Consider the following 13,437-nt stretch of genomic DNA (forward strand, 5'->3'; position numbering starts at 1 on the left):
ACGTATAAGTGAAGAAATCTGAGGCGGAATCCGCCTCTCTCGGTGCATTGTATTGATTATAATCATTCGAGTATTAAGAATGTTCGTTTCTCGTCTTATTAAGTAAAAAGATTTTAGAGAAGAAAGGAACTACCGATCAGACTGTGGTCAAGGCTGGCGGGCTACTAATGCTGAATTTTTTTATGAGACGCGGCATGGTATGTTACTACGTCATGTGCAAGGTGCAACATTAGTTTTTTTGCCTTAAGCAATATCATGTGTTGCCAGTATTGCTATACACAAGAGAACTGCAAATGAAACTCTAAACAGTTTGATTAGTTGTTTTATTTTGGGGGGGGCACAAAAGAAAACCGACGCGGATCCAAATCAATGCCACGCCGCCACTGGTCTAATGCAAATGAATACAAATCATATTGTTTTTGTATTGTTGGCTTTCCTCTTATTTATAATTTGCAAGAAATTAGTAGGTAAATGGTATACAGGAATTTGTAAAAATAAAAACACATCTATGAATTTAAACAGCCTTATTATTTATCTTATGACATATTAGGTACATTACAATATTTCGATATAATTAATAGATTCTTCATTCTTCTTCAACGAGCATCAAAGACAACCACTGTAAATGGCAGTTAAGGATAATTATAAATTATTAAAGTACATGCACACACACACACCTAGAATATTCCAAATAAGCCATGCTGTAGTAATAAATAAAAAAAAATAAGCAAACATTCTGTTGTGTTAGCAGCTTGAAATTTAATTTAGGGTCTCAGAACCGTTTACTGATAATATTAAAAAGCATACTATATTTCAATAAAAGATTAGTGAATTTTGCAAAACTAATATTAGATGTATGTGTAGAGCTGAAGATCAAGCTCTGATGAGGCCTATGTCCAGCAGTGGACAAGAACAGGCTGATGATGATGAATAGTATTACAAGAACATTGTACTCACCATAGTCCCAGTGAAGCAAATAAAAAAATTCTAGCACATAATTGCGAACCATACACACCAAGCAAAGCATTATGTTTTAGTTTTAATAAATAAAAAATATTTTTTAGAATATGTTGCCGAAAAAAATATTAAAATATGGGGAAAGGAAAAGTTACAGAGCATGCTAGGCTAAGGGTTGATTTAGCAAAAACTTGAGCCTCTCTCTTTATCTGTCTTTATTTTTACAACTGTATTAAAATAATCTTACGCATGCTTTAAGAGGGCAATCTATTACAAATTGCAATTTAACTATGAAAGTGTATTTTATGATTTTAAAGAATTTTAGTGTTAAATCAGGTCTTTCCAACGCAATGGGACAAGGACACTGGACATGATAATGAAAAGCAAAGCATCAACATGTGTTCACACAATAATAACAGATATATTTAACCTATTGAGAGCCATGGGCATCTACGGTGATTAGTCGGGTTAACAAATTGTAAATGGAAAATATTGACTTTGTACATTAACAGATATCCATGGCTGTCAAAACGCTAAATATATACACACTCATAAAATTATGTTCACCATGCTAATCCCAGAAAATAACTAAAGGCATAATATTAATAAAATGTGATACCCAGTACCTCACAAAATAAAATAAATACCTAATTAAATAGTCATGTATCTATAGGTATTTATGTCATGCACAATGTGAAATGTTTGTGGTCTGGTGAACAGGTCTATGAGACACAATAGAAAACATGTTGTGTCTTGTGCAGACCAGCGCTCCAGCATACTACAGGTTAAATAACCAAGGTAAGACTACATCTGGCTGCACTTAATAGGAATTATCTGTGCTACTACTTCTTTTGCTACCACAGTGCGTAGAATGAAACATAGAGTAGCATTGTGACTGCCAACAAAATACTTGACGAAACATAGTTATACTCTACCTGATTTGTTTACAAACATTTCACATGGAAATTGGTCCCAGTACACACTACATATAAGTATGAAAGTTTAAAAAAAGGATACATCTTTTTGTTCGCTTCTTGTACATTATCCTGTAACCACATTCTCTGCACCTTATTGGGTCTCTTGGTTTTATTTCATTTTCCCGATGGCATTCTGAAAGAAAGAATTTCGGCATAATTTTATGGTAAAGGATATTTAATTGACTACACTTGGATACATTTGAGTTGTAACAATTTCATAGTTGATTATAAACTACATGAGAAGACAGGTACAAAATTATTCCTAGAGTAAATTTACATTTCTGAAAATACCACTCAGAGTAACAAAAAACATAAATACTTTCGCATTTAGAATATTTGTAGAATAACTGGGTATTGCTTGTTAATGTAGATTGATCTAATACGTAAATAATAATAATATTTTGGTGTAAATTGTTACAAAATATAACCACAATTATGAAAACACCACGTTACCTCCACAAACATAAATCATTGGAACTTTAGTCACTGATGATTCCTTGTTGTTTGAATCAGCCATTTTATAAGTATATAAAGCCTAGGCAATATAACAAACAAATTCCTTTATCTGCTTTACAGTATATGTAAAAAGTTAATGTACTTTATAGACTGTGTTAGCGCTCGCTGCCGTTCGTTGATTCCAGATAAGTAAAGTTGTCAATTCGTTGACGTCGTATTTTAACTGTCAATGTCATAGATACGCAAAGTCATAGATATCTGACTAGCGTGTCGCGTCGCGTGTCGTGGTGTCTTAAGTAAAAGATTGAAAACTTCCTAAATATTTTGTTTTTTTAGTCATAAGCGTAATATAATTTAATTTTGTATCATTATGGCATGTAATATGCCATACAATGTACACCCAATATTCAACATTTGTTTTTAAATAAGTCCCATGTAATAGGGAGTAAACCTAATTGCCATTTACTGGGCATATTATAATTTCAGACTTCGTACTACTACTGAGAAATTATCGAATAAAGCCCCAGTAATACTTTGTAATAAATTACTCCATAAATAAACTATTTTTAAACCGCAGTTGTTTAAAAAACCATAAATAATTATTATTCATTGTACTCAGTACCTATCTACCCACAACACCTGCTGCCCCGAGTTTGTTGCGGACTGCCCAGCGGGTTACCAGGGCTCAGGGTGGAAGAGCAGGAGTAGTAATGGGGTGGTTTTTAGAGTGTGATACTGTTTCTCGCCTCACTCAAGGCGGAAAAGTCATTGGACGACTACCTCAAAAAAAAGAAACTTACGATAAGTACATAACCACATCTTAATGGGCGCTTTCACAAGACATATTAGGGGCGGTTTAATTTAAAAAATGCTTATTACATTATTTATATTTTTTGTACATGATTAATGTAATAACTATGTATATAGAAGAGTTTTATAAAATACTATGGCCAAATTTTCTTTAACTTGCTTTCAACACGCTATCAAACTTAAAAAATAAAAAAGTCTTCAAGCATTTTAAAAATATGTTATAATTTATTCAAAAAAAAAATTTGATTTTTTGTTATACATAAAAATTCGTCGATTCACAGCTTTTCTAGCCAGGAGTTTGTGTCTACCCCGGAATTGAACCTCCACCAGCGCCCCTGGTAAATGACCTGAGCGTTTCAACACTGCCGCAAACGCCACCGGAGTGAGAAGAGCGACACTAACCAATAGGCTATGTAACGTTTCAACGTTTGAGCACGTTACTCGTGTATAAGAGTCCCATTGTTACTTGAAACAAGTATAGCTTTTCTCAGTCATTTATGTGAGATAATCATTATTTTCATATTACTTTTTGTTTTAATTTTGTAGTTTTGAGATCTGCGATTCTTTTCCCCTGTCGCCTTACTTTTTCATTTAGTCTTTTAATTTGTTTTGCTTGTTTCTGTATTTTTTCCTTTAATTTATTTATAATATGAAGTGTGTGACCCTGGAACAAATAAAAGTTATTTATTAATTTCTGGCAGTCTTACCACTTATTCCAGTGTGCTATTAGTATCAGGCGTTTGGCTTTTTGCTAGTTTGACCAGATATCAGATAATATGCACACCTGTACCTGTATGATTTATGGTATATTTAGCATTTAAAATCATTACCGATACATCTGTAACACCATCTTTCGAGATGAATCCAGAACTAGTTCCATGTATGTTTTCATTCACAGGTCTGGCTAGAGGCTGCAACATAAAAACACACATTATAATTTGTTTGATCCAATCCAACCTGGATTTCTCTATTGATCATATCCTTGTATTTTAACTTTCTTATGAGACTGAGACATACTAAATTAATTATTATGTTTTTCGGAATTCATGAATAGCTTGAAAGTAGCAAAGTTCCTCATTAAACAGATGCAATTATATATTGGTCTTCGCTCTAACATAGTGTATTTGTATGTTACAATGTTAGTCCTGGATAGCGGAGAATCCTGAATTGGGGTGTATATTCATACACAGAAACTTGCACAAACAACAGCCAGACCAAAAAACGAAGTTATTAATGTCTTCTTAAAACACTCACATCTTGATTAGAGTAAATACTAGGACTATGTTCTGGGGTACTGTGTTCCAGTGGCATATCTTCACTTTTTATATACACGTAATCCAATGTTGCAACTTCATTTTCATCTCTTTCAAATAGCATACCAGAGACTTTTGGTCTAGTTGGAGGCTGCAACATACAAAAAAATATGATGAATGAATAAGAGACCCATGACCCTATTTATGAATATAAATAAGTAATATACAAACATATTTTTTATATTAAACAATTTCATGAACTGTATTGTTATACCAATCACACCCTGTCATTTGATATTTGTGATGTACTTGTGGAAAATATTTGACTATAATACAATATGGAATGTATAGGTACTAAAAATCTGAACTATCTGTCATCAGCATCAGAAGGTGAACTTCCAGTAACTTGATGAATAAGTTGAAAGAGAATGCCCAAAAATGTTTGGAGGAAAATCCAGAATAAATCCAGAGCAAAAATATTATTTTAATCTCTAACTCTAGGTTTATATTTATATCATTCTCATTTCAATTGTGTTTAATAAAAAGGTAAAGTTTGTAGGGGCTGATCAAAACAATGCTACAAATTTCATAGTTAGTATTATGAGTTACCAGTAGAGTTTGTGATGGTAGCGCCCCATCACGTAGTTTTACTATATTCATTGTTCGATTAAAACAGGAATCTTCAAAATGAAGTGAACAAACGAAGATATATTTTCTTCCAGTGTCTATGTTCTCCACACCAATTATCTCCAGCCAAGCACTTCTACTTGGTTCAATGATAGGCAAACTAAAAAGAAAATTTATTGAATTTATTATTCAGCATTAAGCAGAGTCAGTTACATTCTACAGTAGAACTCCAATTATCCGAATTAATGTGGACCGGGACCCATTCGGATAATCAAATATTCGGATAATCGGATTTAAAAAAGAAAAGATGCCATTGAAGAGAATAAAAGTTACGTTTTGATATTGCACTATTTTTTTATTGAATTAAATTGCGGGGGGAAGTCAGTGTAGGCACAACGGCAAGTTAAGACAAGTCAAGTCAAGACTTGACGCGCAAACACTGGCTTCGCGGGGGGGAGAATAATAGCGCACTTAGACATTTTTGGACAATTTTTGTGATTCGGATAATCGGCGATTCGGATAGTCGGAGTTCGGATAATTGGAGTTCTACTGTAACAAATTTAATATGTGGAAAATACCCTAAAGTGGTATATTAAATAAATAGAATAGTGGAATAATTGTTAATATCCAATATTTCCACTTTTGTATTATTATTATACTTAGGTCTGTATAAATTGTAATGTAATGTAAATGTAAATATTATAATTGCTGATAACATCGATTTTTTGGATAAACTGGAGAGTCACAGTGCCCTTCCAAAAATCTTTTTATTAGTGGAGACTAATAAAAAGAATAAAAAGAAGAAGTGAAGAATAATAAGAAGAATAAAAAGAAGGGCACTGTGAGATATAAAAAATTCTATGTAACTATATAAGTACATCGAAGAAGGCTGAGACCAAAATAATTGCAGTAAGCACACTTGAATAGATTAGAGAACAGAGATATTTCAATGAAATATTCAGTACTTACCGATGTAATGTTACATCTGGCGGTTTACTAGCAGTTTTGGTGCCACATCCAATTATACTGCACTGCGGCATCCTATCCTTTACTGATATTTATCACTACTTCAGCATAACAACAACACGAAATCCAAATAAAATTAAAATATTTCGGATATTGACTATTGACAGTGACAGATCACCTGGGCCGTCAATCTTTGAATCTTCTTAACACAGATAACAAAATCGTACTGTCAGCTAAACTTCGAAAAGTAGGAAATAGGCATATCTAGGAACAGAGTGATTTTAAGTCAGTAAGGCACTCCCTCTTGCCTCGCCCAAGGCGGAAAAATCATAAGACGATTATTCTCCACAAATAAAAGTATGGATGTGGCAGTAAATCTTCGTAATTGTCATGTTTATAACCCATCATTCATAGATTAATAAACAGCATTATGAAGTCCTGCTAGACTAAGCGAACTAAAAAAACGTGACGATTTTTTATACATTGACTGATTATTTCATAGATTATTCCAATAAACTCCAAAGGAAATTGATGCCAGTGCCACTTTGCAACACTTCAAAACAAGAAACGTCAAACTAGACCGATTTGCCGTTTGTCACTGTCAGTGTCAAATGTGTCAACTATTGTGTTGAACAATATAAATATAATATAATATTAAATATATTTACAGGTAATATTATTGTGTCAAAAAGTCTTTTAATATATTTTAATCCTGCACCGAAAGAAAAGAATTGTCAATATGAATTTCTTAGATAATTTCGATCCGGAGACTTCAGCTCGTGAAAGACGCAAGCTTAATCGTAAAAGTTATTACATGAAGTAAGTACATATAGATTTCAAATTAACTCGTTTACAATCCACGAAATAACATATGCCTTTTCTATTTATAATTTCTTTTTACGATACTTTAAAAAAAAAACATTTTTTTTACGATACATGAGCTTTATAGCTTGATTTCAATTTAAAATCAGTACCTAACATCAAAATCCGTCCCTAAGGCTACCCACTGACCCAGTCCATTCTAGCTAATTACCATCACCAGCATCATTTTGTTATAACACTAGATGCATTATTAAAGATAAAACCTAACTAAAAGAGCATGATTATGTCAAATAATAATAATTTCCTATTCTGTGCATCTAAATTATGTTTATGAGCCCTATGTCTATGTGCTGACCATGCATCATTCAAAATAGTACAATACATACTAAAATGATTAATAATTGTAATTTCAGCCGTAAATCAAAAAATATTTATGATGAAAATGGTCACATTAGAGCAACAGGCAAAGATCTCTGCGATTGCTTGGATGAAACTTGTCCAGGTTGTCACTTTCCATGCTCCAAGTGTAATTCAAATAAGTGTGGACATGAATGCAGGTACAGTAGTGTTCATTTCAACAAAATAAAAAAAAAAACTTATAATGTAATATCAAAATATGTCATACTAATATTTTAATCATTGTTTCAGAGTGAATAGAAAGTGGATGTATGACAAAATTGAAATTGAAGGAAATGACTTTGTAATAAAAAATGAATATAGGCCTAAATAATATTTACTTCTTAAACAAACTATGTCTTAGCTAAGAGTTAAATTATCAGTGTACAATTGATGACAAAAGTCTTGTAATTAATGCACATTTTATCATTACTGTAGTATTAAATCTCAATCTGACTTTTTAATGTGACTTTGAATGGAAAAAATCCGATACCCCCTCAACCCAGGGATTCCTAACCTTTTCCTGATCAAGGACTAATTTTATATCATTCTAATTATGTTAGGCCACTATTGTTGTAACTTTATCATGTGATCCCACACTCAGATTGTCTCATTCACTCATAAAAATCTTATTATTGAAATGTTGCTCATCTCAGTTGCTTTTTAGATATAAGTTTAGTTTGAGTATATACAGTGGTATTTATTGGACAGAGGTGTAGTCTTTGTATTTTTTTTTCTCATTTCGCGGCCTAGTCTTCTTTGGTTGCGATGAACTATTAGTGGTCACGGAAATTGGGAACCACTGCCCTAACTAGAGCACTTAATAGTAGTTAGTAATCAGATCACAAAATATTAGTTAACTACTCTGCCACATATCTATGTATAGTATACAATAATGTAAATAGAAATAGGCAAATACCTAATATATCCATAGGTACATAAATGAAACATCGAGGCTGAGGCAGCAATTAATAAGAACCCGAAAATACCGCCCTAATTATTGTGTTTAGTTTAGACTCATGGCATATGGCATATTTTTATATGTACAATTTATACATATAAATAAATAGATAGTGTACCTTTTTCTTTTACTTTTCAATTTGAATTCCATATAGTTTCTGGACGTATATCAAATTCAAACTCTGGAAGTTTCTGGACTTCTCGTTGACAGTGACAGTGACGTTCTGACATTTGGTCTGACAGTGACAGATTCGGCAAATCTATAAAGTTGCTTTTTCTTCCGTTATTTTGTTTGTTTGATTATTGTCGAATCGATATTGATTGGTATTATATGAAAATGCCATCACTGTTATTGTTGTTGTGATTTTACCTTTGATTAGTCCATTTTTGATCTGTTTTATGCATTTTGTATCCCTGGATTTTGTTTAAAAAATGGTAAGTACTCAAATAATTTTAATTAGGGACTTTCTTTTAGATTTTCAGTTATAAATATATTGTTTATTATTTAGGAAGGGAGTTACATTGAAAAATACGCGTTTATTGGAGAATGGTACGATAACCAAGCCAGCCTGGTTCGTCGGTTTAATGTATTTTATTACCCTGCCGACGACACATTAGAAATGTATGATATAAAAAATCGGAAGACATTCGTGAGAAGAGTAAAAGTGAATGGAATATGCCTGCAAAGCTTTTACATTGGTTGTACTCTTTATATATTGGGTCGCCTTATTAAAATTGTGGATTTTGCTTGCGAAAACACTAAAGAGAAATTACAAAGGGATATGCAGCTGTGAGTATAATGAGTGTTATGATGCGCATTTACCGCCGTACTCAGAGTCATTTAATGGTTACCTCACCCACAGCAATTGTTTTCGATAGAAATTCATTACTAAGGAACAGTTTAAGTAATCATTTAATGACTCTGAGTGCGGCAGTTAGTGTGATATACTTACATACTATTGTCAGTGACTACATATTATATGGTTCAATATGTTTACAGGACATTTGCTTTAATTAAGCCTGTACCTACTATAGTAGCTGGTAAAATACTGACGCATTTCCACGAACATGGCCTTCGTGTATCTAAGATGAAGAAAGCACGTCTAAGACCTGAAGATATTGAAGTTTTGTATCGCCATCAACTCGGTGATCCTACTTTTCCGTAAGTTATTAATGCATAGCAGGCATAATTTTTTGCAACATAATTTTCATACTTGTTATCAATGACATTGAATAAATTTCAGATTTTTGCTGGATCATCTAACAGACCAACAAGTTTTTGGATTGGAGCTTGTTGGTAGAGATGCACACTCTAGATGTTTGGAATTGTTGGGCGACAGAGATCCACTGAAAGCTGCAACGGGCACTATAAGAGCTCTCTATGGTACTGATCCTGTTAGGAACTGTGTTCATTCATCAGAAAGTCCTCAGGAGGCACTTACTGTAAGTAAATAAGATTTTTTCCAAAATAAAAAAGAAATGTTTACCTGATTTGTATATTTTTGCAATAACTTAAGCATACTTAAAATAACAAGTACTATAATGTAACCATCACTTATCGAAGATATGTGGAGCCCATCTGAAAGTGGATGATCCTAGTGATATGATAGAATCACTGACTAACTGCCAATGAGGCACAGACTGGCTCTCAATGATACAGTCATTTAATGTATTAGTGTATCATACTAAACAATAAAGAAACCTTTAAACACTAATAATGTACATTACATTAACAGGATATTGACTACTTTTTCCCTCCACCTCCAATGCGGTCACTGCGTCTGAGATTGACTGCTACCTTATCTAATTGCACTCTCTGCATAGTCAAGCCACCTTTAAACACTATTGATGAAGGATGTACATTACATAGTGGAGAATATTTGCGGCAGAACAGGATATTGACTACTTCTTCCCTCCACCTCCAATGCGGTCACTGCGTCTGAGATTGACTGCTACCTTATCTAATTGCACTCTCTGCATAGTCAAGCGGAGAAGAGCGGTGAAACATGTCAGCGGAGTTGAGGCGAGCGGAGCATACTTTTGGAATCATATTGAGAGATTGACCATGTCTAAATACAATAGACCCTTTATCGATCAAATATCGCAATCGATAGTTTCATTTAGAGTTTATTGTTTTTTTATATGATATATTAAACTAAATAAGATTTACAAATATAGTTAATTTTATAAACGATATTTCGACATGAAAATAAAACTAAAAGAAAGTATTTTCTCAATTGAAAGTTATGATTTACTTGAATATCAATTATCATTAACGACTATTTGAGTAACGACTGTTTAAGAAAATTTAAAACATCAATATAACATTGAAAATAAATATATTTTTGTTTGATAAGTATTTTGTTTCGTAGTAATCGATTTTAAGAAAATCGATAAACAACACCCTCACACACGCTACTTGGACATCCCTTTTTGGTTACTTCGTGAATCTTCGTGCTTATTCGACAATACTCGGTACTCGATTATATGTCTCTGTCACATGTTAGCATTGGCGTCGTGTTAGTGTCACTATCCTTGTCTTAAGTACAGTACAGTACCGCACCGCGCTGCTCCGCACCGCCCCGCTGTCCTCCGCATAGCACCGCCCCGCTGCCCTCTGCACCGCATCGTCTCGCTATATATTTTTATGAATATCCGCTCAGCTCTGCTCTGCCCCGCTCATGCTGATTCCATTGAAGCGGAGCGGAGATTTCGAGCATAGTGATTGGTCAATTCGTGCACCGCTAAGCTCTTCTCCGCCCCGCTCCGCTTCAATGGAAACGCGGCCTTAAAATAACATGTTAATATAATTTTACAGGGCATGGTGGAAGAGCTCTCGAGTGGACCATGTGTAGCAATGGAAATAGTGTCCAAAGATAAATCTGTCAATACAGCTGTTGAGTTTAGAAAGCTGGTAGGACCAGCTGATCCGGTAAGATAATTTTTAAGTGAAACATCATTTACTACTATCTTGGTACAAATTATTTTGAATGATTTCCGACTCGTAATCCAAATTTGAATCCCAGACAAAATAATGCAAAAATTTGATAAATGTAAGTGATAATTAAACTGTACTTGGATGCCAGAAAAAAGTGATGGTAGGTAAGTGATAACTTGTGGGAGACAAAGTAAAAACACTTTACTTAACTATCACATTTACATGAAGCTGCTAGTACAGGCAGGACGTCTCCCGGGTCCGCCAGTACAGTATGAACTACAGAATGCCAGTTACTACAATTTTCATTATAGCTTTAGTTTCTATGATTTTCTTGCATATGGTCAAAATCATATACACACGCCGTCATTGCATCTTATGCATATGAGCTGCTCATGAATATGAGCCTCTAGCATGGCTTGAAACTAGTCGAGTTCCTCGTCAAACAGTTACGTGAGTAAGCCGATAACATTTAGTAATTAACATATGATACTTTTTCCTACAGGAAGTTGCCAGATTATTGCGTCCTTATACACTGAGGGCGAAACTTGGAAAGACAAAAGTTCAGAACGCGATCCACTGTAGTGACCTAGCTGAAGATGGATTACTAGAAGTCGAATATTTTTTCAAGATATTAGATTTGTAATAAGGCTGATGTTTGAAAGGATTTTCTTTCTTTACTTAACATGAATTTTATGTGTGATTGTGTGAAATGTTTATGCATATGTGAAAAATTATTTAATAATTTGCACCTTTTGCACAGATTTATTTCATTACATAAATAATTGTGCGTCGAGTCTCTAGAGACGACATTCTCACAAGTCATTTAAAAACAATTATAATCTTTAAGATTGCTGTAAAAAAGCATGTCTGCAACAAAACAGATTTTTAGAAATTCGTGGTATGTGTATTATTAACATCGCTCTGGTCTGCAGATTTAATTTTAATTTATTTTGCTCATAATTTCACCTTATAAAGGATAAATAACACATCTTGATGATAGAAGTGTAGAATTGAATATATGGAAACAGTTTTTTATAAATCTGAGAAAAATTCAATGTAATGTTATTGTAAATACATAGTTCTCTGCAATAATTTGCCAAAGAAATACCTATATATAAAAGTATCCACTGTACACTTTGCGTTCAAAGATTTAGATACGTATCATACCATATTCCTCTCACTTTTCAAGCGTGTAATCCTATAACGCAACCCTATGACCTCGTTACATTCAATCGAGATGTTATATTATACAATCACGAGTGTGCCACGGGAGTGTTGTGTTAAATAATAATAAGTTTTATTTGAATCTTTCATATTTTCTTATGAATTGTCAATACTCAGTTACGATACGCTTACATTTCATATTTTTTTATTTTAATTTTCTGTTGACGGCTGTGGAGTAGTTCTTGGCTAGTAACGAGATGTCCTGGCGGGTGTGCGCTGCACCACTGAGAGGTTCATTGCCATATTCGTCGGAACATTTCGATAAACAAGACTGATAACAATAAGTGGTTCACGAAACAATAATCATTTTATTTGCTTTCAAAATCGAAATATAATTTTTAAGCAAACTTTCTGCAGTTTTATTTTATTTGATACTATTGAGTACCTCGTTGTTCTCATTCTCCAGTTTCCCCTTTTGTTGTTTTGACCTATATATTATTAAAATATGAAAAAAGCACAATACCCTTCCTAGAGTCGGTTAAAAATCAAAGAAACAAATTCAGTCATCAATGCGGCATTTATTTGCGGTTTTGTAGATATTGTGTTTAAGTCAAAATAAAAATGGTCACAAGGTAGTTAGAAACGAGAAAGGTCAAACTGGAAAATGTGTGTACCTACAGTTGAAGAGAGGGCACTTCACTTGGTATCAGCATTGTTGAATACCCAACTATTTGGCGACCAAATCAAACCTTAGTTTATCGAAGCTCTCTGTAGACGTAGATCACGCGCAACCAATAAAATGTATTTATGCTAATGTAGATACATCCATAATGCTAACTTCAAAACGCAAGAATTGCACCTTCTAGAAGTTTTTAACTCACCTTACACTTATTGGAAAATCAAGTAGTTACGTACCTTCGTCGTGAAAGCGAACCTATTGCAGTATTAGCAATAGGTGCATGGTGCATTTGGTCACTGCTTTAGTAGGTTATTATAATATTAAGGTGAATTTTAAACACCGAAAACGCCAAGAGCTTAGGTATTTCTCCATTTTCGGATCTCTTACTCAGCAAGTGCACTTGCGACTACACAACTAAAGTTATTCAACTTT

At 33.6% G+C, this 13,437-nt stretch overlaps 3 protein-coding genes and 1 pseudogene across 4 annotated transcripts; 2 read left to right on the top strand and 2 right to left on the bottom strand.

The window, feature by feature from the left end:
* Positions 1 to 509: 509 nt before the first annotated feature.
* On the bottom strand, positions 510 to 2,610 carry LOC118273481 (DNA-directed RNA polymerases I, II, and III subunit RPABC4). The gene is made up of 3 exons (XM_035590467.2): positions 2,388 to 2,610; positions 1,975 to 2,067; positions 510 to 619 (listed from the first exon to the last, which is right to left on the bottom strand). The coding sequence occupies exons 1-3, from the start codon at positions 2,449 to 2,451 to the stop codon at positions 597 to 599; spliced, it is 180 nt and encodes a 59-aa protein (XP_035446360.1). The 5' UTR covers positions 2,452 to 2,610; the 3' UTR covers positions 510 to 596.
* Positions 2,611 to 3,401: 791 nt separating this feature from the next.
* LOC118273448 (THAP domain-containing protein 2) lies at positions 3,402 to 6,458 on the bottom strand. Of its 2 annotated transcripts, XM_035590443.2 has the most exons (5): positions 6,050 to 6,455; positions 5,063 to 5,240; positions 4,455 to 4,604; positions 4,031 to 4,111; positions 3,402 to 3,864 (listed from the first exon to the last, which is right to left on the bottom strand). In XM_035590443.2, the coding sequence occupies exons 1-5, from the start codon at positions 6,118 to 6,120 to the stop codon at positions 3,718 to 3,720; spliced, it is 627 nt and encodes a 208-aa protein (XP_035446336.2). In that variant the 5' UTR covers positions 6,121 to 6,455; the 3' UTR covers positions 3,402 to 3,717. The 2 variants fall into 2 exon arrangements, with proteins under 2 accessions (XP_035446336.2, XP_050554620.1); XM_050698663.1 differs by lacking the exon at positions 4,031 to 4,111 and having other exon boundaries at positions 6,050 to 6,458.
* Positions 6,459 to 6,633: 175 nt separating this feature from the next.
* Positions 6,634 to 7,728, top strand: LOC118273471 (ARL14 effector protein-like). Its single transcript, XM_035590455.2, has 3 exons — positions 6,634 to 6,865; positions 7,282 to 7,425; positions 7,517 to 7,728. The coding sequence occupies exons 1-3, from the start codon at positions 6,786 to 6,788 to the stop codon at positions 7,596 to 7,598; spliced, it is 306 nt and encodes a 101-aa protein (XP_035446348.1). The 5' UTR covers positions 6,634 to 6,785; the 3' UTR covers positions 7,599 to 7,728.
* Positions 7,729 to 7,867: 139 nt separating this feature from the next.
* On the top strand, positions 7,868 to 12,734 carry LOC118273441 (nucleoside diphosphate kinase 7-like; annotated as a pseudogene).
* Positions 12,735 to 13,437: the final 703 nt, after the last annotated feature.

The sequence above is a fragment of the Spodoptera frugiperda genome, chromosome 15 (genome assembly GCF_023101765.2).
Source record: "Spodoptera frugiperda isolate SF20-4 chromosome 15, AGI-APGP_CSIRO_Sfru_2.0, whole genome shotgun sequence".
Taxonomy (NCBI): domain Eukaryota; kingdom Metazoa; phylum Arthropoda; class Insecta; order Lepidoptera; family Noctuidae; genus Spodoptera; species Spodoptera frugiperda.